This window comes from Nelumbo nucifera, chromosome 3 (assembly GCF_055504915.1).
Source record: "Nelumbo nucifera cultivar China Antique chromosome 3, China Antique-T2T, whole genome shotgun sequence".
In the NCBI taxonomy this organism is placed as follows: Eukaryota; Viridiplantae; Streptophyta; class Magnoliopsida; order Proteales; family Nelumbonaceae; genus Nelumbo; species Nelumbo nucifera.
Genome location: NC_142651.1, coordinates 47,270,315 through 47,296,639, shown reverse-complemented (window position 1 = coordinate 47,296,639; position 26,325 = coordinate 47,270,315). Strand labels below are relative to the sequence as shown.

Sequence of the window (26,325 nt, the reverse complement as noted above, 5' to 3'; positions counted from 1 at the left end):
GGATTGATCTCAACCCAACTTAACCAGGCCCAAGTTGCAACCTTAATTGTGCCATCAATCTAACCCAACGAGTTAAAAGCAACAGGATGGAGGCAGCAAATGAGCAAAGTGTGGGTAATTCTGTTTACTATCTGAATTGTTATGCTGAAAAGTTTCCTTTCAGTTATTTCTATTAATGGTGCTCTAAGCTCACTATTAACTCCATATTCACTGTGAATATTGGATGGACATATTAGGAAATCTTTTTTTCCATATTAGGAAATTGGGCAAAAGGGCAGTCCATGAGGTGCATGTAGATCTTTGAGATCAATGGATTTTGTGACATTTTTGTGACATTCTGATCACTAGTTATTCAGTACTTCACATACAATATCATTTTCCTCTCTAGAATTCAAAATACTTAATACTAAAACATGTATTTCTCATTTGTCATTCAATGATGCCATTTGTACATGTTATCTGTTATGTTGGCTCAAATTTTAAACATGTCTAGTAAGGGTGTTGGAATACCAAATGTTTTATCATACTACGCTTTATGCAATTTTAGAGGGTTCTTCCAATCTTTTGAAGCTTTGTTATTTGATTTATGAATTTATTTCTCGTTGAAGATTGTTTTTCCCCTATCATTCCATCAGTTTGTTGATATTCATACCTCAAAATTGTTATATTTTCATACTTCATGCCTTTATTGTGCTTTCAATCTTTTGAACTAAGCAATCATTCAACATTTTTCTAGAAGCACATACCTCTCGAGAGGGAAGAAGTGAGTACTCATATGCCATATAACTTTAGGCAAACCTTTATGATGTAGTTTTGCCATATGTTCATTCAATAAGATTAGAAGGGATTTTCAATGAAGGGGAGAAATCTTTCATTAGGCAAACCTTGATGATGTAACCATAGATGTAGATATTATCCTTTTCCATAAACCAATAACGTTATTAGTTATCTATCAAAAGAACTTTAACTCCTTGTTCATATAACGGTCTGACACAGCCTTAACCTTGCCTATACTTGGCAGGCTTACGTTAGGGACATCACCGTCATTTTTGCCTGTAAGATTTTTGGGAGAATTGATGTTATCTTCAGGCAAACCACCAAAAGCTTAACGTACTCTTTGAGGAGGGGTGGTCGACCTCCTTGGGTGCCTAACCTTGGCACTCCTAGACCTTCATCCCTTGCGGGGCGGCCCTGGTTAATGGCTAGCATGGCTACCAGGGTTCCTCATGGGCGCACACATGCTCATGGGGACAATGTTGGACCGGCACTGCGCTGCCGACACTCAAGGGAGGCTTAGCATGCGGGCCTGGCTCAAGCTTGACCCTTCACCTCGCCAGCCCCTTGCCCAAGCTGATTGAGCTATCCCGTTGCCCCTAGTGCACGGGTGTGTTCCGGCCCAAGCGGTTGCCTATCATCATGGCACACAGGTGCCTGTCATCATCGGCATACAGGAGACCCTTCACATCGGTGCCAAGTCACCTCTTCGGCGCACAGTCGCCTTGCATTATGGTTGTCCCCCTTTAGCACGTAAGTGGTGCCTCCCATGGACCAGTCTGAGCCAGCCGAGTGCCCCAGCCATTGGACTTGAGGTCATGATCCAGTGCTACTGACTTTGGTGGAGCCATCCCATCGGGCAACTCCTAGCCTCTAAGCGCATAAAGGCTTGTCTTGGCCTACCTTGGCCTAGACGCCGCACGGGTTTCTTCCGCTGTAGAACTACTCCCGTGACAGTTGGTATCAGAGTGAGCTAGCCAATTGCAGCCGCAGTTGGTGTCAAGAAGATTAGCCCAGAGACAGTTGAAACATTCATCACGACAAGCAGCAACATTGTGGGGTGCGGTCCCTGGGCACTTCCACCCAGGATCGAGCAGAATTCTTATCAGGCCTGGCAAGAGGCCATTCGTTGACGTGTCCCCATTCCAATGACCTTAAAATAGCTTCCCTTGCAGGGGCAAACGCATTGGTTGTTGTCCTCATGAGGGGGCAGACGCGTGAGCCTTGTTAGGAATGTGGGTACACTGGCCGTTGGAGCATGGCAGCCCTACACCGGCAAAGTATCAGGTGGACATGCTCAGTTCAAACAGGTGGATCACTTGCAGCAGCAGAAGTGCATCACAAGGCGAGTGCATGTTCGGCAACTCATGGGTAAAAGTTGCCACACTCGCGTTCAAAGTGGTCAGGTCTCCTTGAGGTAGCAGTAGTGGGGCCCCCTCGGAGTGAGTAACCCGAATCGGCGAAGTGAAGTCTGTAGGCCAGCATGGTGAAAGGGTACCCAGGTCATCGCCAACATGAGGAGTAGACCTATCAGCGTGTTTGGTAGCATCACTGGAAAGCTACCAAGAAGACGGTTGAGCCTTGAGGTAAGATGATACATGGGGCGGACCTCCGTGAAGCACCACACACATTTCTTCGAGGGCCCTTCTTTCACAGTTCAACGGCATAGCCATTGCGCGGTTTGAGTAACCTCAACACTGGGGGTGAAGTCCAGACAGGCCGGCATGGTGAAATGGTTTTGTCCCCATAAATGGACACCAATATAGGCGAGACCCGAGTTGGCCAGGCGAGCCCTGGAACTGGCAGAAGAGTGGATAACGCGGGACACAGACGCCCATTTACGGAAGGAGTCATTGTCGAGGATGACAATGAATTGAGTGGGGGAGCCTGTTATGGTCTGACACAGGCTTAGCCTTACCTACGCTTGGTAGGCTTACGTTAGGGACATCACCGTCATTTTTGCCTGTAAGATTTTTGGGATAATTGATGTTATCTTCAGGCAGACCACCAAAAGCTTAACATACTCTTTGAGGAGGGGTGGTCGACCTCCTTGGGTGCCTAACCTTGGCACTCCTAGACCTTCATCCCTTGTGGGGTGGCCCTAGTTAATGGCTAGCCTGGCTACCAGGGTTCCTCATGGGCGCACACATGCTCATGGGGACAGTGTTGGACCGGCACTGCGCTGCCGACACTCAAAGGAGGCTTGGCATGCGGGCCTGGCTCAAGCATGACCCTTCACCTCGCCAGCCCCTTGCCCAAGGTGATTGAGCTATCGCGTTGCCCCTAGCGCACAAGTGTGTTCCGGCCCAAGCGGTTGCCTATCATCATGGCACACAGGTGCCTATCATCATCGGCATACAAGAGACCCTTCACATCGGTGCCAAGTCATAAAGGCATGAAGTATGAACATATGGGCTCAAGACAAAAGTGGTAGATGCCCAAGGGAGATGATTTTTGTTACTTCTCGGCTTGTTTAATAATCAAGCCACTGTATTGGGCTCAAGCTCAAGCTCGAGCAGCTCATGAAAAGCTCAGCTCGTTGCCACCCCTAGGAGGAAGAAGAAGAAGAATAAGAAAGAGGAGAGAAAAAAATTGACAGTGATTAACTTCGTCGTCACTATCGTCGGAGTTTCGATTCAGATTAGTACTTCGAACTTTTGCCGGTGGAGGGAGTGATGAGAGAGAAGGGGGAGTGAGGGTTGGAAAATTGGATTCAAGTAGAGAGAGATTTGAGGTTTTTTTTGTCATTTTGGTTTTTTCTTATATTAAATAGTGGGAATAGAATTCCAATCCGGGGGGTGGGTGGGTCGGGAATGGCCATTCCCTCAAATGGGGGATTGCCATTCCGCCTGAAATGGAAATCGGATTCTGATTCCCTGAAATCGAAATGGACCATTGTGATTCCGATTCCGGACCCCTAATCCTGCGGACCAAAAATACCCTTTAGTTGAGCTTGAGTAGACCTGTTACTAGGGCTGTTCATAAGAAGGCCCAACCCGACCAAACCGATCAACCCGGACCGACCCAACCCGAGTCGGTCGGGTTTTCATCAGCACGGGTCGGTTTCGGGTTGTGCAAATTCCTAAACCGATGATTTGGGTCGGTTTCGGTTTTCACACAAGAAAACCGAAATTGACCCAAACTGAACTGACTTAGTTCATAGTTCAAACATGAAGCTCCAAAGCCCATTAGGCCACCTAGATTTTGAATGGTTGCAAGAAACTTTGGATTAGTGAATAGTGATTAATGAACAACTTTTGTGATTAACTTTTCATTTAAATTTTATCATAGGAGATGGCTGAAATGATGTTCAATTTATGACTGTTTTTAAAATTAGCAAGATTTTATCATAGGGATGAACTTAGAACCGAAACCGACCCAACTCGACTCAAACCGACCAGGTCGGTTTTACTTAACACTGGGTTAGTTTCGATTTCTATGTCAGGTAACCCGACCAGGTCGAGTCGGTTGGAAAAACCGCGTTAAACCGACCCAACCCGACCCGTGAACAGCCCTACCCGTTACATCGCATGTCACAAATGACACCGTTAGTAGTAAAAGTAGCAAAAAGTAAGCAACCCTACCTTTATTAAGTTATCATTTTGTGCCCGATATATCGGCCGAATCTTGACTAACATAGTAACAATTAACATGTTTCGTAATCTGTTATTGTTTTAAGCGTTTCTACTTCTTCAAGACTACTCGAGAAATTCTTGTTCGCCAAAAGAGATGGCAAAGAAAACAAAACCGAAAGGCGGAGAAGCAGAGAAAGCTGAGAAGAAGAGCCATGACGGAGGTTCCTCCTCCAACGTTTTCAAAACCCTCTTCGGAGATATACCCGACGATGGTGGTGGCGGTGTTTCTCTCTTCTCTAACAACCCCTTTCGAAGAAACCATCAAGAACAGCAACAACAAGAGCAACAGTTGGGATTAGGGTTTTTTGGTTCGGGTGGTGAAGTTAGTGATGATAACCCCAAAGGTGGAGGTTCTCAGGGAAATGGGGACGAAGACCTGGGTGAGGAGAAGAAGAGGAAGAGACGCAAAGAGAGGAAGCCGGAAATGGATGCCGATTCGATTCAGGATAATGGTTCGGAGAGCCTGAAAGAGGCGAAAAAGAGAAAGCGAGAGGAGAGGAGAAACCGAAGTTTGGATATTGATTTGATCGAGAAGAGGACGAATGAGATTAAAATAAGTGATGGTCTCGATGTTCCTGTTAATATGGATAGAGACGGGGAAGAAAACAGGAACGCTGAGGGGAAGGAGAAGAAGAAGAAAAAAAGGAAGAGAGACGAGATTGAGGAGGAATACGAAGCTAGGCGTTATGGGGTGGTGGTGAAGGTTGAGGATGAAGAAGGGAGATTGGGGGGGAAAGTAGTTGGCGAGAAGAGGAAAACGGTGGATGATCCTGCGGAGATGTTGGTTTCCAAGGAAGGCTTTGATGATGAGAGTAAGCTTTTGAGGACTGTTTTTGTAGGGAACTTGCCTCTGAAGGTGAAGAAGAAAGCCGTGTTGAAGGAATTTAGCCGTTTTGGCGAAGTTGAATCTGTCAGGATACGGTCTGTTCCACTTCTAGATGTGAGTTTGTATTTTTGTTATTGCCCTTTTGCCCTTTTTAGTGTTTAGAGAGCTATTTCAATCTCTTTTCTTCTTAATAATATTGTTCTCTCCAATTTCTTTTTCCGTTTATCAGAGCAAAACACCAAGAAAGGGTGCAATTTTCCAGGGGAAAATCAATGAATCCGTTGACAGGTTTGAGCTTGAAGCTAAATAGCACGTTTTGTTTTTCACTTTGGATTATCCAATTTAATCTACTCTGATTGATTTTTTTTTTTTTACTTTTCTTGATATCATGGTTTCTTTTGTTTTGATGTTACCATTTAACTAATGCCATTTATGTGGTTGTCCTCTATCTACATTTGCCTTTCATCCCTCACTTTTATGAACGGTTTTACCTATTTGCTTTTTTTTTCAGCTGAATTTTATAAGATGTAGTGATGTACACAAAAGTATATAATCCCAATATGGATAGCTAATAAAAATTAAAAGTTTGGAGATGATCAACTTCCCCAATCCCTATCAAACAATACATGGTTTACATTTATCATTTCTTTCAGTGAAGCTACAACAATGCAAATTCTTCACCCAATAGTTATTTTTCATAATCAAGTTAGATTAAACACCTATCAAGACTTCTCATGGATGTTGGAGCCTGTTTGCACCTAGTGCCACCCATCTCAATGATCTTTTTATCAAAATAAGACCTTAAATGTGTAGAATCCCATAATCACTATACAAAACATATTTCAGCTCAAGGGAAACAAAAAGTAAAAGGACCTATTTAACAATTAAGTTGAGTCCAAAGAGGCTATGTAGTCAACAGCTCAATTGTTTTTTTGCTGTATCTGCATAAATAAACAATGATTAAGGAAGATCAAGGTGATGCTGGACCCACCAAAAAGCACTTATTTAGGTGTCTGGAGTAGGCCTAAGCTAACAGGGAACACGTCACAAGGCCCTGAGCTTGTTAGTTTGAAACTTAGCTTTGATTGTCCAATAAAATAGGCTGGACAGAACTTAGGAAAGTTAAATGATTAACCAACTGGTAAAGCAGAATTCATCAATTGTTGAAATGGGTTTTGAACAAAGCCTACAGGAGGATTAAGTGAAGCAAAGACTGGTAGAGGCCTTTAGGGGTGACATGGAACATTAAAGATGAGTATCTAATGTTCTAAGAGAAATACAGAAATCCTAGGGAGTGGGGACAGAAGAAGTAAAGAAGGAAGAGGGAGAAGTGGGAATAAATAAGAAATAAAATGAAAAGTGAGAGAAAGCAAAAATAAAGAGAGCTAGAGAGGTAAGTTGGCAATGGAAGAAAGGCTGATTGAAGGGAACTTCAAGTAGTCATTTTCTTGGCTAAAATCTGAAAATGAAGTTCCTTGGGTATTATTCAATCCATGGTTTGGCAGATTATCTCTTTGGAAGAAAACTGAAGTGTTAATTCAATTGGGTCCCAAGAGGCACTAATGAAGCTGTGGATAGACTAGCCAAATCAGTAATTCTGGGTCTGAATTTGTTAGGGTTGTCTGGGCCCCAGGTTTTTGTAACAATTTCATAGATCACATGATGTGAATACTGGTCAGTTTTGGCTGTTTATGTCCTTATGACCCTCAGGGTCATCTTTTTCTTGATTTGGAATGAAATTCATTAAGACTTCTTGTGGTACAACAATGGATAGTTCCAGAAGAAGGTATGTTGAAGTTGAATTTTGATGTTTGCAGACTAGGGAACTTAAGCATTTGGAATTGGGGGGAGTGACTTTGACACTACTATTTTATGCTATAGTTTACCATTCAATGTGGGCAACTCCTTAAAGACAGAACTTTATGCCTTCTGTGAAGTCTAAAAATAGCCTTGATAAAGGGTTGGAATGATTATCTATATAAAAAAGGGTTGCAATGATTTATTGGTGGAGGGTAGATGTGATTCAGACCAATAATAAATAGTAGAATAATTTAGATTATGGCAAAAGTAGAGAAGAAGAAGGAAGAATGGAGAAGAAAGGAGAAAAGGAGTTTGATAATCTCCTCTTTCCTCCACACTAATCTTTTATTAATCTTACTTAAGTTGCATAATTTACAACTCTGCCCTTAAGTAGGCGTCCACCTCATTAGCATACTTAGAAAACATAAACAAGAATTAAAGGCCCATAAAGAAAGGCCCGTTAAGAACAAATAACAATAAAGAACTAATAAATAAGACACTAATGGGCTAGGGCCCATTCGGCCCATTCGGCCCAGTCTCTCTACACTCCTCAAGTTGAGCATAGATATCAATCATGCCCAACTTGCTTATATAGTGGACCAACTTTTCTTTAGGAACACCTTTTGTTAAAACATCAACCAATTGTTCTTCAGAAGCAACAAATGGTAGACAAACTTCTCCTGAAGTAACTCTCTTATAAAGTGCCTGTCAACTTCTATGTGCTTAATTATGTTATGTTGAATAGGATTATGTGCAATGTTGATAGCGGCCTGATTGTCACAATATAACATCATTGGCTTCTCATAGTCTATACCCAGTTCTTCTAAAAGTGATCTTAATCACAAAAGTTCTGAAACTTCATGTGCCATTGCCTTGTACTCTACTTCAACTAAGGATCTAGCCATTAGAGATTGCTTCTTACTCCTCCATGATACAATGTTCCCTGCTACCATAGCATAGTAACCTGAAGTGGACCTCCTATCATCAATACATCCAGTTCAGTCAGCATTAGTGTATGCTTCCTGCTTCATGTGCCCATGCTTAGCAAACGAGATACCTTTCCCTGGAGTCCCTTTTAGATAGCACAGAACCCTCTCAGCAGTTGCTAAATGTGCATCTCTGGGAGAATGCATGAACTGGCTAATTACACTAACTGCATAGGAAATATCTGCTCGAGTCATGCAAAGGTAATAATAACTTCCCAACCAGTCTTTGGAATACTCCCCTATCAGTCAACAATTCACCATCAGTAGTTGATAGCTTATGATTTAGGTCTATAGGAGTATAAGCTGGTTGGGCACCCAGTTTGCTAGTCTCTGCAAGGAGGTCAAGAACATACTTAAATTGAGAAATGAAGATACCATATTGATAAAAAAAAGAAATGAAGATACCATCCTTAAATCTAACAACTTTAATTCCCATGAAATATTTGAGTTATCCCAAGTCTTTAATTTCAAACTCAGTGTTACAAAAACTTTTGAGATGAGCAACTTCCTGAGTATCATTACCAGTAACCACAATATCATCAACATAGACAATCAGAAGGGTCACTAAGGAATCTCTCTTCTTAACAAACAGGGTATGATCTGACTGAGTCTGAGTGTACTCAAAAGTAACAAGAGTAGCTCGAAACCTGTCAAACCAGGCTCTAGGAGATTGCTTAAGGCTATAAATGGACTTTTTCAGTTTACAGACCTTCCCTTGCATGTCCTTCCCATATGCCCCTTGAGGTAAAGACGTATAGACCTCTTCATGCAGGTCCCCATTCAAGAAAGCATTTTTTACATCGAATTGATGAAGTGGCCAATCAAAAGTAGTAGCTAAAGATATCAAAACTCAAACGGAAGTCATTCTGGCCATTGGGGCAAAAGTTTATAGGTAGTCAACACCATACATCTGAGTGTATCCTTTAGCAACCAAACATGCCTTAAATCTCTAAATAGTACCATCTGAATGATACTTAATAGTGAAACACCCACTTACAACTAATCGGTTCCTTTCTCTCAGGCAAATCTACAATTTCCCAAGTATTGTTCTTATGCAAAGCATTTAATTCAGTCATCATAGCATCCCTCTATTTTGGTTTGGACAAGGCTTTTGGGACAGATCTGGGAGTCACATGTGTGGAAACAAAGGCAAAGAAGGAATAGTAGGAAGGGGAAAGAAGGCTGTAAGACAGGTGTTTGGAAATGCAATGAGCCGTACATTTCCGTTTGCCTTTGCAAAGAGCAATAAGGAGATCAAGGTCAGGCGTCAGGGAAGGTATCCGAAGTGGTAAAAGAGGGCTGACCTATTACCTTAGAAGTGATGGAGGTGCAATAAGCGGCTCATCTGAAGGTGTGGAAACAATTTGCATGTCTTTGAGTCTATCTCTGGTACCACCTTTGGATAATAGGAATATAGGATGGGAAGAAAATGTGGGAGGATGAGTAGGAGGAGGGGGAGCAGGAATATGAGAAGAGCCAATAGAGGACTCAATTGGAGGAGACTCAATAGAAGATTCAATGGGAATTGGAAGAGGGACAGATGGTGACAATGCAAACAACTCCTCTAAATGCTCCCCCTAGAACTACCAAAGAAAGGAACAAACTCTGCAAATGTGATATCTCTGGAAACAAAGTAAGTGCCACCAATTGGATTGAAACAACAATACCCTTTTTGTGCGGAGGCATATCCCAAGAAGACACACTTGTGTGCTTTAGGCTCAAACTTATGTCCTTCATGACTGTGAACATGAACATAGCAAGTGCACCCAAAAACTCGAAGATGAAGAGTGAAGAGATCCTCATTTGGAAATAGGAGGCTAAAGGGAGTTTTAAACCCCAGAACTCGGGAAGGCATTCGATTTATCAAGTATGTAGCTGTAAGGACATCCCCCCAAAACTTAACAGGAACATGGGAAGTAAAAAGGAGGCTCCTCACAACCTCAACTAGGGGTGCTCACGGTTTGTTAACCGAACCGTGGGGCACTTTTTGTAACCGAATCGGTAGTACCGATTTTTGGAAAACTGGTAACTGAAACCTATCGGTTAACCGGTTGATTGGTTCGGTTAACCGTTGGTTCGGTTTGTTGGTTATTTATTTTTTACAATGTAAATTATTAAAATATATAATAAAAATTATAAATATATATAAAATATTATATTTTAAATAATAAATAATATATCATATATTATACATATTTATATATATAATGTATATTTATTAATTTATAATATATAAAAAATATATATAAAATTATATTCATTCATAAAATATATATATATATATATATATATATATAAATATAAAATACACATATATATAAAATATATAGAAATATATGTATACCAGTTGGTTTGGTTAATTGCCGGTTTTCTGTATTGGTTAACTGAAACCAAATCGGTACCTTTGGTTTTTTAAAAAACCGAATCGACCGATTCGGTTAACCGATTTTTCGGTTTGGTTTTGGTCGGTTTTTTGGTTGGTTCTGTTTTTCGAATTGTTTTGCTCACCCCTAACCTCAACTACACGTCGATTCTTCCTTTCCGCCACTCCATTTTGTTATGGAGTGTAGGAACAAGAACTCTGATGAATAACTCCAAAGGTACTGATGAGTATAAATCCGACCTCCAAATTACCGAACACGTGGAATGTTCGGGTGAACTGACGACTTTGCCTTCAGCTCGGAGACTCACCTCGAACTCGGCTCAACACAAACATGTGGGCTCCATCGACCTCCGAGGAGATCTCCCACCGAGGCGAACTCCTACCTAGGAGAGCTCTTCCCTAGTAAGACGAGCTCCTTTTCAGGTGGCCACCTGGCAATACATGCAATGAAATTATCAATACGTAAGGCGAACCCGCCAAGTAACTGGTCTCAGGCCCACTACATGCACTGAAGACATGGAAGATAGATCGACACTGGATGTCATAACTATACATCAGGTGGCTAATGCATGTCGTAGGTGGCAAAACAGGTAGCACTGATTAGGCTCCAGGTGTTTGAGCCGGATCACAGGTGTCTCGATTGGATACTAGCTAGGTGTCTTATCCGAGCTCCACCGAGGCAAAGCAAGCTCCAGGTATCTCAAGCTACGACAGGTGTCCTACATCTGCCCAACACATATATGTCCTGGCAGGTATGCCGAAGCCTATTCAAGGGGCAGGTGAGTATTCAATTGATACTTTATGAATCGTGAATTCTCAACCACCTTTGAATACTCCGTACTAACTTGACCGTTGAAGCTACAAGCCCATGATATCACCCCAGGCCCTCTGACTTTGTTTCCTTCCACAGGATATCACTGAGCTCATTCAGAGACCACCACTTTTTGGTGACATCAATTGGCGCCATCTGTGGGAATAAGAAACTAAAAGCCCTTTTCCTTGCAAAACACTCTACCAGCATGTTGCAAACAACTAGACACACCCATAGGACCTCTCGCCATTCTCCCGACGACACCTCATAGGGACACCACCGATGAACTCCATCTCTAGATGTATCGGAGGGAGTTTCCCGTGAGGAATTTAATGATCTGGTGCAAATCGTGAAAGACATGAACCTTTGGATTCAAGCCAGAGATGAGATTGTGCAGATTGTACGCCAGGCAGCAAGAGATGCAGCTCTAGAAGCCATGGTGCAACAAAATCGACAACCACCACTGCCGGTAGAACAACCAGTCCCACTAGTGCAGCAGAACCAAGTAGTGCAACCCGTCCAACAAGTAAACTAGCAATAGCTGCCTCCACCACTGGTTGACCTCCCAGCTTCACAGAACGAGACGCCTCGAACGAAGAGGCAAATCACCCTTGCGCCATGATCAACATCACGGTGAATGAGAGGAGAGGAGAGAAGAGGAAGGACGGGATAAGTACAACCGACATTGGCAACTTGAACTTTCAGCTCGGCGTTCTCGTGTTTCTGAGGAAAAAGGCCAAGGGATTAAAGGGAGAAGGGACATCAGCTCGCCCACGAACTCCACCTCGGAAGTTCGAAGCGTATACACCCCAAAACGCTCCCCGAGGTGAAATATTGATACAAATACAAAACGAAGAATACCTGAAATGGCCCAAGAGACTGAAAGGGAATCCAACTTAGAGAAACCAAAGGAAATATTGCAAGTTCCACAAGATAGTGGGACACAACACGAAAGACTGCTTCGACTTGAAGAATGAAATTGAAGAACTGATAGCAAGAGGTTACTTGAAGTAGTACGTAAAGGCCAACTGACCTGTAAAGAAGCAAAAAGAGAAAGAGGATGAAATGGATGATCTCACGGAAGGCATCACAGGAATAATTCATGTCGCCGCAGGTGGATCTACAATAGCTGGATGCAGCTACACTGTGAGAAAAGCTTCAATTAGATAGTTGTGAACCGACTTGGAGGATTGACCTAATAAGAAATAAAGGGACCAGGCCCATGCAAGGACAACGACATCAACAAGTATCTCTCTAGGTGGATGAGCTGTGCCACGTGCCAGGCACACCATGAACCTAAGAGTGTATAATGAACAAAAAACTTAGAATTATAATAAAGTTCTAAGTTTTAATGATCAGATTTGTTGCAGCTCAGCTCGGAATAGAACTGAGCTGGGAACATCATTTTTGTTACTTAACGTTGTGTTAATATTGTTAAAACATAAAAGCATTGAGGTATTAACTCGGCTCCCTACCAGGATGACTCGAGCGGACGAAGATACTCAGCTCGGGAAAAGGGGTAATGGTTAGGAATTAATAACTCAACCGAGCTGGTAAATGCATGAGTGAATGACTTTTAAGTCAGGAAAACTCACCTGAAACCATAGAAATAGTAGAAAATAAACATTTCTATTACTGCTCAAAAGAGCAAAAAACAACAAGGTTCTTTCAAATTTTACCAAGCATAGAAGCTCAGGGGTGCATAAGAAGACAAGAAAAAAGATCACCGGGAGGTCTGGTTGCTAGGAGTAGACCCAGGATCATCAGCCGTTGGTTGAGTGCTATCTTCCTCCTTGGGCTCACTCTCAACTTCGGCTGCCAAGACGAGCTCCACATGCCAGCTCGCTGATCGGGCGGTCAAGAACGGTGGCCGAGTAAAGCTTGCAGAGCCTAAAACTCTTTCTAACAAAAGGGACGACATAATCAAGCATCTCATTGTCATACTCCTTTGAGAGCTTGAAAGCGACAATGGCCTTTTCACTTGCCACCTCAAGCTTGGCCTTGAGCTCCTCCTCCTGCTTCGCGCGCTGTGCCTTCAGGCTCTCTTCCCTCTCCATGTTAGCCTTAAGGGGCAGGTGAGCATTCAATTGATACTTTATCGTCTCCAGGTGAACAGAGTCTAGCTTATCTGAATGCTTCCGTTGTTCACCTCGGCGGTTCTCTGGTGTGCACGATCTTCGCTTCCTGGTCTGCTCGGCAGTCCATGAGTAGTGAGTTCTGGGGAGTTTGATATGCTCACTTCCTCAGAAACACGGGAACGCCGAGCTGAAAGTTTAGGTTGCTGATGTCGGCTGTACCTATCCCGTCCTTACTTTTCTCTTCTCTCGTTCACCGCGATGTCGGCCACGTTGCAAGGGCAATCTGTCTCTTCGTTCGGGGTGTCTCTTGTCCCATGAAGCTGGGTGGTCAACCGATGGTGGAGGCGGCTTTTGCTGGTTTACTTGATGGACGGGTTGCACTAGTGGGACTGGTTGTTCTACCTGTGGTTGTGGTTTCTGGTTTTTTTGCATCATGTCTTCTAGAGCTGCATCTATCATTGCCTGGCTTACAATCTACACAATATCGTCTTTGGCTTGAACACAAAGGTTCATGTCTTTCACAATTTGCACCAGGTCATTAAATTCCTTACGGGAAACTCCATCTGGTGCATTTGGAGATGGGATTCACCGGTGGTGTCTCTTTGAGGTCCCATTGGGAGAATGGTGAGAGGTCCTATGGGTGTGTCTGGTTGTTTGCGACATGTCGGTAGAGTGTTTTGTAGGGAAAAAGGGCTTTTAGTGTCTGACTCCTACAGATGGCGCCAATTGATGCCACCAGAAAGTGGTTGTCTCTGAATGAGCTTGGTGATATCTTGTAGAAGGAAACAAAGTCAGAGGGCTCGGGGTGATATCTCAGGCTTGTAGCTCCGACAATCAAGTTAGTACCAAGTATTCAGAGGTGGTTGAGAATTCAAGGATTCATAAAATATCAATTGAATGCTCACTTGCCCCTTAAATAGGCTTCGGCATACCTGCCGGGACATGTATGTGTTGGGTAGATGTAGGACACCTTTTGTAGCTTGAGATACCTTGAGCTTGCTTTGCCTCAATGGAGCTTGGGTAAGACACCTTGGTCTCTACCAAGACACCTGTTTTTCGAGCTCAGCCACATAATGCTCGATTCGAACACTTATGGCCTGGTTCAAGCTAGCTGGTATCTGGTCAAGACACCTGGTATCTGGCTCAGGCATCTGGAGCTTAATTAGTGCTACTTGTTTTGCCACCTACCACATGCATTAGCCACCTGGTGTATAGCTGTGACATGCAGTGTCGATCTGTCTTCCATGTCTTTAGTGCATGTAGTGGGCCCGAGACCGGTTACCTGGCAAGTTTGCCTTACATGTTGATAATCTCGTTGCATGTATTGCCAGGTGGTCACCCGATGGACAAGTGTTGGAATGAAGAGCTCTCCTGAAAAGGAGCTTGTCTTACTAGGGAAGAGCCCTCCTGGGTGGGAGCTCGTCTTGGTAGGGAGATCTCCTCGGAGGTCGGTGGAGCTCACATGTCCGTGTTGAGCTGAATCCGAGGTGAGTCTTATCCTTTGAGACGACGGCAAGGTGATGTTCTCCGAGTTGAAAGCAAAGTTGTCAGTTCACCTGAACATGCCACGTGTTCGGTAAGAGGTCGGATTTATACTCATCACTTGCCCCCCACTTTTGAAACCGAGGTGACTAGGCTCGGTTAAAGGACGTACCTGACTATGTCGTTTGTTTGGGTGTTACCTCTTTTGTTACCCCTGCCTCCTTGTTTGGTGACGTGAGTTGAGAAGTTCCGTGAAGCATTCCAGCTGGTATGCACGGACTTGAAATAGTGCTGGTTAACTACTTTCGGACTTCAAGAGCGCGCTAAACTGATTTGGGACCTTAAGAAACCCAACGGTCACGAATCCGAACCGTTGAGACCATTCGATCGTGGCCGTCTGTCCTCCACCCCTTTTGGCTATAAATAGAGGCCTCCTGGGGGGACATTTGTGCATTCATCCTCCACCCCTTTCATTATGTTTCATTTTATAATGAAATATATTCTGTTAGTTATTCAAAACCACTCAGGTTGCTAAGGGCATCTGCATTAAAAGCATGACACAACTTTTACTGATTTGCAGTTTCTTGTGTGTAGTTAGTAGCTTCAACCTGAAGGCCTATTTCTAGCAAACCACGTCCTTGTGTCCTTGACCACCTGAGAAATGAGAGCTTCCACAGTGGAATTGGTTACCAAAAGTTCTCTGGTTTCTGTCTATCCAAATGTGGTGACCGGTAAAGCTACCATGAAGATGTTTGACAGAATAGCCTCTACCTTAAAATGGTCAATGATCCAAGGGAAGTCAAGCACCCCAAGATCAAGGTCTTCTCTACCAACAACTCTGCTGTGTTGCAGTCGTGAGTCACCCACCAAGCACCATGGAGGTCTTCATTTGTTGTTGGTTTTCTCCAACTCTCTTCTGAAAAGGATCTCTACAAGACATCATTTGGTTCGCAGACCATACAAAATTACCATACAAAACCGTCTTCCGAATTATAGGAAATGCTGAAGTAGAAATCATTCCACCTTTCATATCCACCTTGATACACACCCTAGGAATATCTTGTAGTGAGAATTGAGTCATTGACTTGACAACTTCATAACTGTGCAACAAGTTAAGATGGCTAAGTGACACATAAGCATTCTGCCCTGACAAGGAAAGTTGATGCTTAGGCGAGAAAATTTAATATGTAATGAATAAAAAAGTGTATACATATTTTGTGATGCATGCATATAATCATACATAAGGTATTATGTAATTTACATGTTAATTATAACATTTTGATCATTATGTTAATTATAAAATACTAAACCAAAAATTCAATAAGTAAATGATTAAATAACAACTTAAAAAAGGAAGCATACACAGGTAGGGGTGTTCAATTGGACTGGATTTGGTTCAATCCGAATCCTGTCCAATGTGAACCCATTACAAATGGACCGGGTCCAATCCAATCCAAAGAATATTTTGGACCATTTCGTACCAGTCCAATTCAATGTTTGGACCAAATCTGTTCAAATTTGTTTTAATTTAGATTAATTCTAACCCAAACCCGGTCCATTGACACCTTATGTTCTTATATATTATTTTTATCAATGAACCAGATATTGGCTCAATCCAACCCAATCTAATATAAATTCATTATGGATGGACCAGGTCCAATCCAATCCAATAAATACTTTTGACCATTAAGTTTGGACTGGTCCAATTCAATGTCTTATTGGTCCATCCAATCCGTCCAAATTGATTTTTGGTTTGGATGGGGTCCAATCCAAAACCAGTCCATTGACTTGTTTTAACTTGCACTACTATCAATACAAAATGGGTTCTAGACAGCCATATCAATATATTAAGTAAAGAGGGAATAATTAGTTGTTTGCTCCAAATAAGGTGTTTATGTCAATATCACTTTCTAATATGTCTCCTAGGTGATAGGCTTCCAAAATGCCTGGGTGGTTGCCTAGTCAATGCCTAGGTGACACTCCAACTACAAAGATCCATAGCTTGTTATGGATGCATTCGTGGGAAAGGCTTACTGCCGCCGCGGGCAGCAGCAGTAAGGAGGGGCCCACACGACAGCTCATCAGGGGGCCCATGCTTATCTTGCCACGACAGCTCTGCTCCCCAACTCGCCACCAACTTACATTATCCCTCATCCCATCTATCCTTATCTTATCTTATGTTCTTAGTAAGAGTTTTGTTTACCACTAGAAGTAGGAGTTTGGTTACCATTAGAAGTAGGAGTTTGAGTTTGATTTAGAGAGGGATTATCCTAGCCTAGCCGAATACAACAAGGAACCCCCTCTTGTAATCTTCTATCTAAGGAGCTGTGAATTGGAATAAAGCATTCAGTTTCCAGTTAAGAGAAGAGTGAGGAGAGTTCGGGTGGTCTCTTGGACAAATCATCCATTCGGTTTTCCACAATAGGGTCTGCACGCAAGGGAAGGCGCAAGGGGAAGCAAGAGGTTCTCCCCGTGGACCGACTCGTGACGAGATCCTACGCCCGGGCCCATAACATTATGGTATCAGAGCTTACCGTCATGGGGGAACAGGAGCCGCTGTCTTCCAGGGGGTCCACGAACTGGAACATAAGCTCGCAGAAACCAGCATGGAGGTTCGTGAAGTCAAGGACGATGTCCGGGAGCTGCGACGCCTGCTGGAAGTATTCCTCTCCAACAAAGAAGTTCGGAGGGAACCACCACCACAAACAGTCGCCGTCCGGACTGGGCAGAGACGTCCAGCGAACAGCAGATCGCTGCCCTGACAGCCGCAGTTATTCCCAAGTATAGCTGGCTGGAATTCCCATCTTACAACGGCACCGGAGACCCGTTAGGATGGCTGTATCGTTGCGAACAGTTCTTCCGTAATCAGCGCACTGATGACAAGGATAAAGTCAGTCTGGCCGCCTTCCACCTATCAGAAGAGGTGCAGCTCTGGTTCTACCGATTGGAGCAAGAAGAACCCGGTCTCAGCTGGGGACAGTTTAAATCATATTGTCTCCTCAGGTTTGGACCCTTGTTGACAAGCAACCCGCTGGGCGAGTTAATCAACCTCAAGCAAACTGGAACCGTGGCACCAACGCCAGTTCCAAACCCTTCTCGCCAGAGCAACCTCAATTCGCGCAGATCAGCAAGTAGATATGTTTACAGCAGGGTTAGTAGAACCCCTAAGAGTGGACGTAGAGATGCAACATCCTCCTAACCTGGCCACAACGATGAACCTCGCGTGTGCCTTCGAATGGAAAATGCAACTCTCTCACGGAAACCTCAGTATAGGACGACTGACAACAACCTGGGCACCTTCGAAGACAATAGGGGTGTCTCCTTCGACAACCAGCAGCGAACAAAGGCCTCCTGTCGGTAACCCCTCCAGATCGGCATCAAGTGCAAGAAGTAGCAGGACAACACCCCTCATTAGACGGCTGTCCCGAGCCAAGATGGCAGAACGTCGCGCAAGAGGGTAGTGCTTCAACTGCGATGATCTGTACTCCTCTGGTCACAGGTACAAGAAGCTGTTCTGTCTTCTGGTAGAAGAACCCGAAGAAGACGAGGAGGAACCTGCAGCATCAGAACCAAATATCTCCCTCCACGCCATCACGGGGATCAAAACTTCCCAAACCATGCAACTAAGGGCGCGGATAGCAGGGCAACCAGTTCGTATTCTTGTAGACTTCGGAAGCACCCACAACTTTGTCAGTGAACAGGCTACCCGTCGGTTCGAATTACCGATGGAAATCAGGCCGTAGTTATAGGTAGCCGTGGCCAACGGGGAAAGAGTTCACAACCCTGGTATCTGCAAAGACACCAAAATTCAGGTCGGATCAGAATCCTTCCGGGCTGATTTATTTGTACTCTCCTTGGATGAATTTGGCATCATCCTGGGAGTCAAATGGCTAATCACTCTAGGGCCCATCCTATGGGACTTCAGCGCCCTGACAATGACTTTCCACTTGAATGGGAAACCGGTTACATGGTAGGGAACCAGAATAAGGACAAAAATGCAACTACACACACTTCAAGGTGAGGACTCACGCGCAACAGATATGGAGAGGCTCCTCGTGGATTTCTCTACAGTGTTCAAAAAACCCAAGGGGCTCCCACCTTCCAGAGCCTGCGATCATCGGATCCCTCTGATAGCCGGATCAGATCCCATCGTCGTCCAACCCTACTATTACCCACATCGACAGAAGGATGAAATAGAAAGGCAGTGCGCGGACATGTTACAACAGGGGATCATCCGTCCCAGCCTCTCCGCCTTCTCCTCTCCAGTTCTATTGGTACCCAAGCAAGATGGGACTTGGAGATTTTGTGTAGACTACAGAGAACTTAACAGTCGGACGGTCAAGGACAAATTTCCTATCCCCATCGTAGATGAGCTATTGGACGAGCTCCATGGCGCACAATACTTCTCAAAACTAGACCTCTGGTCGGGTTACTTCCAAGTCCGAATGACTCTTGAAGATGTAGAGAAAACGGCCTTCAGAACACATCATGGCCATTTTGAATTCCTGGTTATGCCAGCCTCAGCAACGCTCCTTCCACGTTCCAGGCCCTGATGAACGAGGTATTCCACTCCCACCTCCGCAGATTCGTCTTGGTGTTCTTTGATGACATCCTAGTCTATTGCAGATCGTGGGTAGAACATGTGCAGCATCTACGGATCGTTCTTGAACTCTTGCAACAACACCAGCTCTTCCTTAAGCGATCCAAATGCTCCTTTGGGGAACGTCGGGTCCTTTACTTAGGACATGTGATCAGCGGGCAAGGGGTCACTATGGATGACTCCAAGATGTAGGCAATCAGGGAATGGCCCAGACCGCAATCCGCCAAGGCTCTCCGCGGGTTCCTAGGGATGACAAGCTACTACCGCAAGTTCGTACAAAATTATGGACTTTTGGTGGCTCCACTAACCATTTTGCTCAAGAAAAATGCCTTCCTCTGGGATAGTACAGCCGATGCAGCCTTTGTGAGTTTAAGAGAAGCCCTCTCCACGCCGGTTCTACAGTTGCCAAACTTTGATCTCGAGTTCAGTGGAGTGCGATGCATCCGGCACCGGCATCGGTGCCATACTACAGCAGCAAGGGCATCTAGTCGCCTTCTTCAGCCGCAAACTGGCCGACCGCCACCTTAAGTTACCTGCCTACGAACGTGAATTGATTGGACTAGCGAAAGCAGTGCAGCACTGGAGGCCGTACTTGTGGGGCAGATCGTTTGTCGTCAAGACGGACCACTACAGCCTCAAATATTTGTTGGAACACGGCTTACCACCTCGCCACAACAACATTGGGTTAGCAAACTCCTTGGGTTCGATTTTCGGGTGGACTACAAGGTGGGAACCTTGAACTGTGCCGCAGATGCCTTGTCTCGCCGAGAAGAAGACAATATGCTGCTCCATGCGATCTTACAGCCCCGAGTCACCTTGCTAGAAGACATTCGGAACATACTACCACAATCACCGGAGTGGAACGAGTTGGTCAAGAAAATAGAAGCCGGAACGACCAGCCCAAACTGGTCCGTGCACGACGGGTTGGCACTATACAAAGGGCAGATTTATCTCCCATCCGACTGCCCTTTAATTCCCTCCGTCATCTCCAGCATACACAACTCCACGCATGAAGGTGTCCAGAGAACATTGCACCGCATCCACGCTGACTTCCACTAGCAGGGTATAAAGGCTTCGGTGCGAGACTTCATTCAGAACTGCTCTATGTGCCAACAACAGAAGTGGGAAAACTTGCACCCAGCAGGCCTTCTCCAGCCACTTGCACTCCCAACTCAGATCTGGGCAGATATTTCCATGGACTTCATTGAGGGCCTACCCAAAGTTGGAGGGAAGCCGGTCTTATTTGTAGTGGTGGACCGCTTTTCCAAATATGCGCATTTCCTTCCCTTATCCCACCCTTACAGCACGGTTTCAGTCGCCCATGCCTTCTTCACCCACATCTTCCGATTGCATGGGCTACCCGAATCCATCGTAAGTGACAGAGACCCGATCTTTACTAGCACTTTCTGGAAGGAGCTATTCCGTCTGCAGGGAACAGCCCTGGCCTTCTCCTCAGCCTACCATCCGCAGACTGACGGCCAAACGGAGGTGGTAAACCGAACAATAGAGATGTACCTCCGCTGTTTTGTGGGAGACCAGCCCCGACATTGGGTGGAGTACCTTCCGTGGGCCGAATACTGTTACAACACCTCATACCACTCCTCTCTTGGCATGACTCCCTTCCGGGTTGTTTATGGTCGGGACCCCCCCGTCTATTATCTTACGATCCCAGTTCAACACGGTTGGAAGAAGTGGATCGCAGCCTACAAGATCGTGATGCCCTCCTGGCCGAAGTCTCCTTGCGCTTACAGCAGGCTCAGGCACGTATGAAGAATGCCTACGATCAGCGTCACCAAGAAGTCACCTTTGAGCCGGGACAGTTCGTTTGGCTGAAGCTCCAACCTTATCGGCAGCTCTCCTTCAGATGCAGAGCCCCCTCTAAGTTGGCTCCCAAATTCTACGGGCCTTTCAAGGTTTTACGACAGATCGGGAAGGTTGCATATCAGCTCGAGCTACCGGAACACAACAGACTCCATGATACCTTCCACGTGTCCCTACTCAAACCTTTTACAGGGACTCCTCCTGCTCAAGTACCTTCCCTACCCCCCTTGAAGGACAGCAGACCCATTCTCCAGCCTCGGACTCTTGTCCGATCCCGCATCAACTGGGGTACCTTACAGGTCCTTGTGGAGTGGGACGAACTACCATCAGCGGAGGCCACCTGGATTCCCTGGTCTGATCTTCACGACGCCTATCCGGATCTCGAGCTTGAGGACAAGCTCGTTGCCCAGGAGGGGTGTGATGTTATGGATGCATTTGTGGGAAAGGCTTACTGCCGCCGCGGGCAGCAACAGTAAGGAGGGGCCCACACGACAGCTCATCAGGGGGCCCACGCTTATCTTGCCACGACAGCTCTGCTTGCCAACTCACCACCAGCTTACATTATCCCTCATCCCATCTATCCTTATCTTATGTTCTTAGTAAGAGTTTCGTTTACCACTAGAAGTAGGAGTTTGGTTACCATTAGAAGTAGGAGTTTGAGTTTGATTTAGAGAGGGATTATCCTAGCCTAGCCGAATACAACAAGGAACCCCCCTCTTGTAATCTCCTATTTAAGGAGCTGTGAATTGGAATAAAGCATTCAGTTTCCAGTTAAGAGAAGAGTGAGGAGAGTTCGGGTGGTCTCTTGGACAAATCACCCATTCGGTTTTCCACAATAGGGTCTGCACACAAGGGAAGGCGCAAGGGGAAGCAAGAGGTTCTCCCCGTGGACCGACCCGTGATGAGATCCTACGCCTGGGCCCATAACATAGCTCTACCCAGTCTGCCATATTGAAACACATGGCTCATTAACTATATCCCCATGCCAACCCCCTTCCTATTTCTCTATCATATTCTTGGATCAAATGTGAGGATCATTGAAGATGTTAGTTCCAAGAAAGCAAATCTCACTGAGAAAAGAGACAAGTTCCTTCCCTTTCCTTCTCAGTAATCCTTATACAACATTCTCACCTCCTCTTGTCATTAATCCCCCATTTGAGATGGTTTTCAACCTTCTTTGATTGGTTTTCTAAGTCTAACATAGTGCCTTCTCACATACCCTCTTTCATCTTCCCTAGTCGTTTCATCCTTCTCAAGTTTAAAGTAACAACAAGCATGTATGCCTCATCCCCTGGAAAGAAAGAGGCCCAGCTTATCTGATAGTTTCTCTTTCATTTTACCCCTTCCTCAACCTTATGATGCACCAATTCCCTAGTTCAGTTATCCTGGATTTAGGGGGTGTTCAACAACATGGTTGGTTTTGTTTTTGAAAACAAAAGAAAACTGTATTGATCAAAAAAAAAAAAACAAAACAAAACTGCCACATTAGCAAAAAATCAAATCTTTAAATCCACCCCCACGGTTACTTTTGTTAACAGGTCACAGGTGTCTAAGAGAATTATTAAATACCTTGAAATTGAATTACGTCTTCCAATTGCTTCCTGAAATTTGATCTAGGAATTATGATTTGCCTGTACTTTCTACCATTTTTATTTTTAATTTTTTGTTTCTCCCATTAAGTCATGGACTCATGGTGATGTGTTCTATCAGTTTCATTTTTTTTTCTTTTGAAGATTATAAAGCATTTGTCTTGCAGTGTCCATGCATATGTTGTTTTCAAAGATGAGCAATCTGCCCAGGCTTCTTTGTCACACAATATGGCAATGGTATGCTGAACAAATCCATTAGGATGGTTAGGTTTACACTTTGGACTTAAATATTGGATGAATATGCTGAATTGACTGTTCCGTTTCCACTGATGTAGGTAGGAGGGAATCATATTCGTGTTGACAGGGCATGCCCACCTCGTAAAAAATTGAAAGGAGAGAACAGTCCCCTTTATGATAGAAAGAGAACTGTTTTTGTGGGCAACCTCCCATTTGATGTGAAGGTGATTTCATTCTCCAAGATATTTACTTGTAGTTAAAGTTGTTTCATTTTAGCATCTTAAGATTGCATCCATGCTTTTCATATTTATTTTAATATTTTTTGTTTTCTCTGCAGGATGAAGAGCTTTATCAGTTATTTTGTGGGATCAATCAATTGGAATCCAACATTGAGGCTGTCCGTGTTATTAGAGATCCTCATACCAGTGTGGGGAAGGGAATTGCTTATGTCTTGTTTAAAACAAGGGTATGATTTATTGTTCTGCTGCACTTTTTCTCCTCTCTGTTTTGATTCAATCTACTTTCAATTCCCAATGTCTCCAAGCTCCACTTTTGAATGATAATGATGCTGCTTCCCTCCCAAGATTTTTTCATTTATAAGCATGGCACGCTTCATTTGTCAAATGGTATTGGCCCATTCTTTGGTGAGATCACCTTTATGTAGTTCAGAGATGTTTTAGGTGGTAAAATTGTAAACATCTCAATACATGCAAATGTCATGGTTTGGTTATTCAATTGGAAGTCTTTTCTAGCAGAACTGTATTTTCACTCTTTTTGGAAATAAAGATCGACTCATGAAATTATTTCATACTTTAATGCTGGAGAATGTGCATGTTGATAGGAAACAACAATTATTCCATATTTATTTATGTATTGTATTCAACAAGGGTTAAACATTTAAATATTTCTGGCATTAGGCCATTAGAAGGGTGCCCATGTAGGGTCAATGTCATCAGTTAATCACAAAAGCCATGTGCACGTGTTCTGGTCAAATGAAAGAAGAGGATGAGGGAAGAAGTTGAAGGGTAAAAAAGTTTGTTTATCATTCTATGGGCTTTATGTCTTCAGTTCCCCGTTATTTCTTTATTTGATGGTTGATGTGCAGGTAGCATAAGCAGATGGGTTTCATTCATGAGGGCTGAATCCTGGGATTAGGAGGGGATTCTCTTGCTTTGAGGTGTTATATGATCAATGTAATTGGATTTTCTTGACAAGAAGCTGTTGTATCCCTATTTTGTATTGTCACCTTCCCTTAATTTCTCATGAAAATACTCTTTTTATAAAGAAAAACTAAACAAATAGGCAGATTTTAGGGTGGTTTATAAAACCCCATAATTCTTTTTATTTGCACCAAAATCTCTGTTTGGTTTGTCCTCTTGTGACCTGACAGCAACGGGCAAGACTGGTGATGCTAGGAGTGCTCAAAGAAATAAACATCGTTAGGGCCCAACAGAATTCTGAGTTACTGCTCAGTGAAGTTACTTGAGTGATACTGGGTAATTGATTTATTTCGTTTATACGTATGTGTGTGCACATAACTGCCCATAAAAGGTTGACAAGTTTCTCCCTTCTACATCACTCAACATTTTCTTATAATTCAATAATATTGGTAATAAATTGGCAACAAAGATAACATCTAATGGATCGTGGGATAAGAGGTATGTCTCTGGTAGACTGGGGAGCTTAAAGAGTCTGGAAACCCTTGGCACAGGGATCACTTTTTGTTTGGTTTGGTTTGGTTTGTACTGAGTAGATAAGAAAAATCAGGTTAAAGTGGAGGAATTTCTGGAAGAAATGGGTGAAGGAAGCACATAAAGGAGTAGAAGGGGCTTTAAAGATGTAATGGGGCAAAGATGAGGAAGCTTGTCAAGGGTGCAATTTTATGCTTTATTCTCTTAATTTGGGATTTCTTAACAACTTGAGCAAAACTTACTATTCTTTCTTGTCTTAATTCTCATTTGTTATTACATTAATTTTCTCCCTACAACCCTATATAGTCTGGTCCGTGTTATGATGACTGGTAGGATTATGACATGCAGGCTGCTGCTAACTTGGCCGTCCAGAAAAAGTCACTGAAGCTCCGAGATCGTGAATTGAGACTCTACCATGCCAAACCAGATTCTACTCCAGCAAAGAAAAGAAGTATTTCACCCACATGGGCAGATAATTCCCCAAAGAAAAGGTTAGTTGTGGCTTCCAGTGGGGGTGCTTCATCAGACAAGGGTAAGGCCAAGGCAAGACCTCTCTCGTACCAGGGCTTAAGAGCAAGCAAAACAGGAATGCAAAAGAAAGGGGGTTTACGCCCAAGAAAATCTGAGCAAGGGAATGTAAAATCTAAAAAGGGTTCTGGGCAGAAAGAACGCAAGGGCAAAAGGCCTGCAGTCGCTGCTAGAAAGGCAGCAATGAAGAGTGGTGCAACTCCAAGACAACCAGGGAAAAAACGGAAGCTTGAAAGCCGGACCCCAGAGAGTTCACACAAAAACAAGAAAGCCAAGAAGTTGAAATAGGAAAGATAATTTTACAAGGGTCTATTCTGTTGTACTAGCTTTGATAATTTAAAGGGAAATTTTATGAGAACTTGGATAAAAATCACAGCTCTTGTTTTAGTTGCCTTTTCCCTTCCATTGAAGAGATCGTTGTAGCATCTAAACTATTATGTATTATTCAATCGATTGGTATATGTAACAGATATCTGTTGCGTTATTTATTGATATCTCTAGTTAGTTTCTTCCCCCTATTTTGTTTTTGTATCACTTCCACTGTTTTCGATTCCGGGCGATACAAATACAATTAGATAGAAATTTAGTAGTTTATGTTCCCAATGTTTTAAATGGTCCTTTATTTTTCTTCAAATTTCTTACTATCCTTTTCCAGGCTCCATTTGTCTCAAGCTATGTTGTAAGTTTCTTATATTGATTTTGAAAGACTTGAGCGGCATTTAAAACATATGCAGCAGAGGCAGCAGCTTAAATAAAGTTCCCTCGGGTTGAAGGTTGATGGCCTACGGCTACAGGGTACATCCCTCCCTCACGGTAAAAGGCTAAATGCTATTAGCCTTATTTCACATCACTAAGGCATCATGGTATATTCCACTCCGTCAACGGAGGCGTCAGGCTTGTGGAGGTCCTTCAAACAAAAAAAAAAAGCATTATGTCCCTCAAAAAATAGGAAGATTTCAAGACTGAAAATTTAACAAAGAATATAGATATATTCCTTGATAAGTGAAAAGGTAGAAAAGGATGAGTACCCCAATCCCACCAAATAATTGGGAATAAAACTATGTTGAGCCTAAGGATAACAATG

At 43.7% G+C, this 26,325-nt stretch overlaps 1 protein-coding gene and 1 long non-coding RNA gene across 2 annotated transcripts; both read left to right on the top strand.

The window, feature by feature from the left end:
* Positions 1-4,460: 4,460 nt before the first annotated feature.
* Positions 4,461-25,759, top strand: LOC104609600 (RNA-binding (RRM/RBD/RNP motifs) family protein). The gene is made up of 6 exons (XM_010275971.3): positions 4,461-5,349; positions 5,465-5,523; positions 22,953-23,022; positions 23,121-23,246; positions 23,360-23,488; positions 25,062-25,759. Exons 1-6 carry the CDS (start codon positions 4,504-4,506, stop codon positions 25,527-25,529), a joined length of 1,698 nt encoding a protein of 565 aa, XP_010274273.1. The 5' UTR covers positions 4,461-4,503; the 3' UTR covers positions 25,530-25,759.
* LOC148801195 (uncharacterized) lies at positions 24,076-24,472 on the top strand. Its single transcript, XR_016083799.1, has 2 exons — positions 24,076-24,215; positions 24,413-24,472. It is a non-coding gene; the product is annotated as an uncharacterized LOC148801195 (long non-coding RNA).
* Positions 25,760-26,325: the final 566 nt, after the last annotated feature.

Bases quoted from the DNA above. Each gene is read 5' to 3' on its own strand.
- LOC104609600 (XM_010275971.3), top strand. From the start codon at position 4,504: ATGGCAAAGAAAACAAAACCGAAAGGCGGAGAAGCAGAGAAAGCTGAG. The intron at 5,350-5,464 runs GTGAGTTTGTAT...TCCGTTTATCAG, and splicing joins GGTCTGTTCCACTTCTAGAT to AGCAAAACACCAAGAAAGGG. The intron at 23,023-23,120 runs GTATGCTGAACA...CCACTGATGTAG, and splicing joins TGTCACACAATATGGCAATG to GTAGGAGGGAATCATATTCG.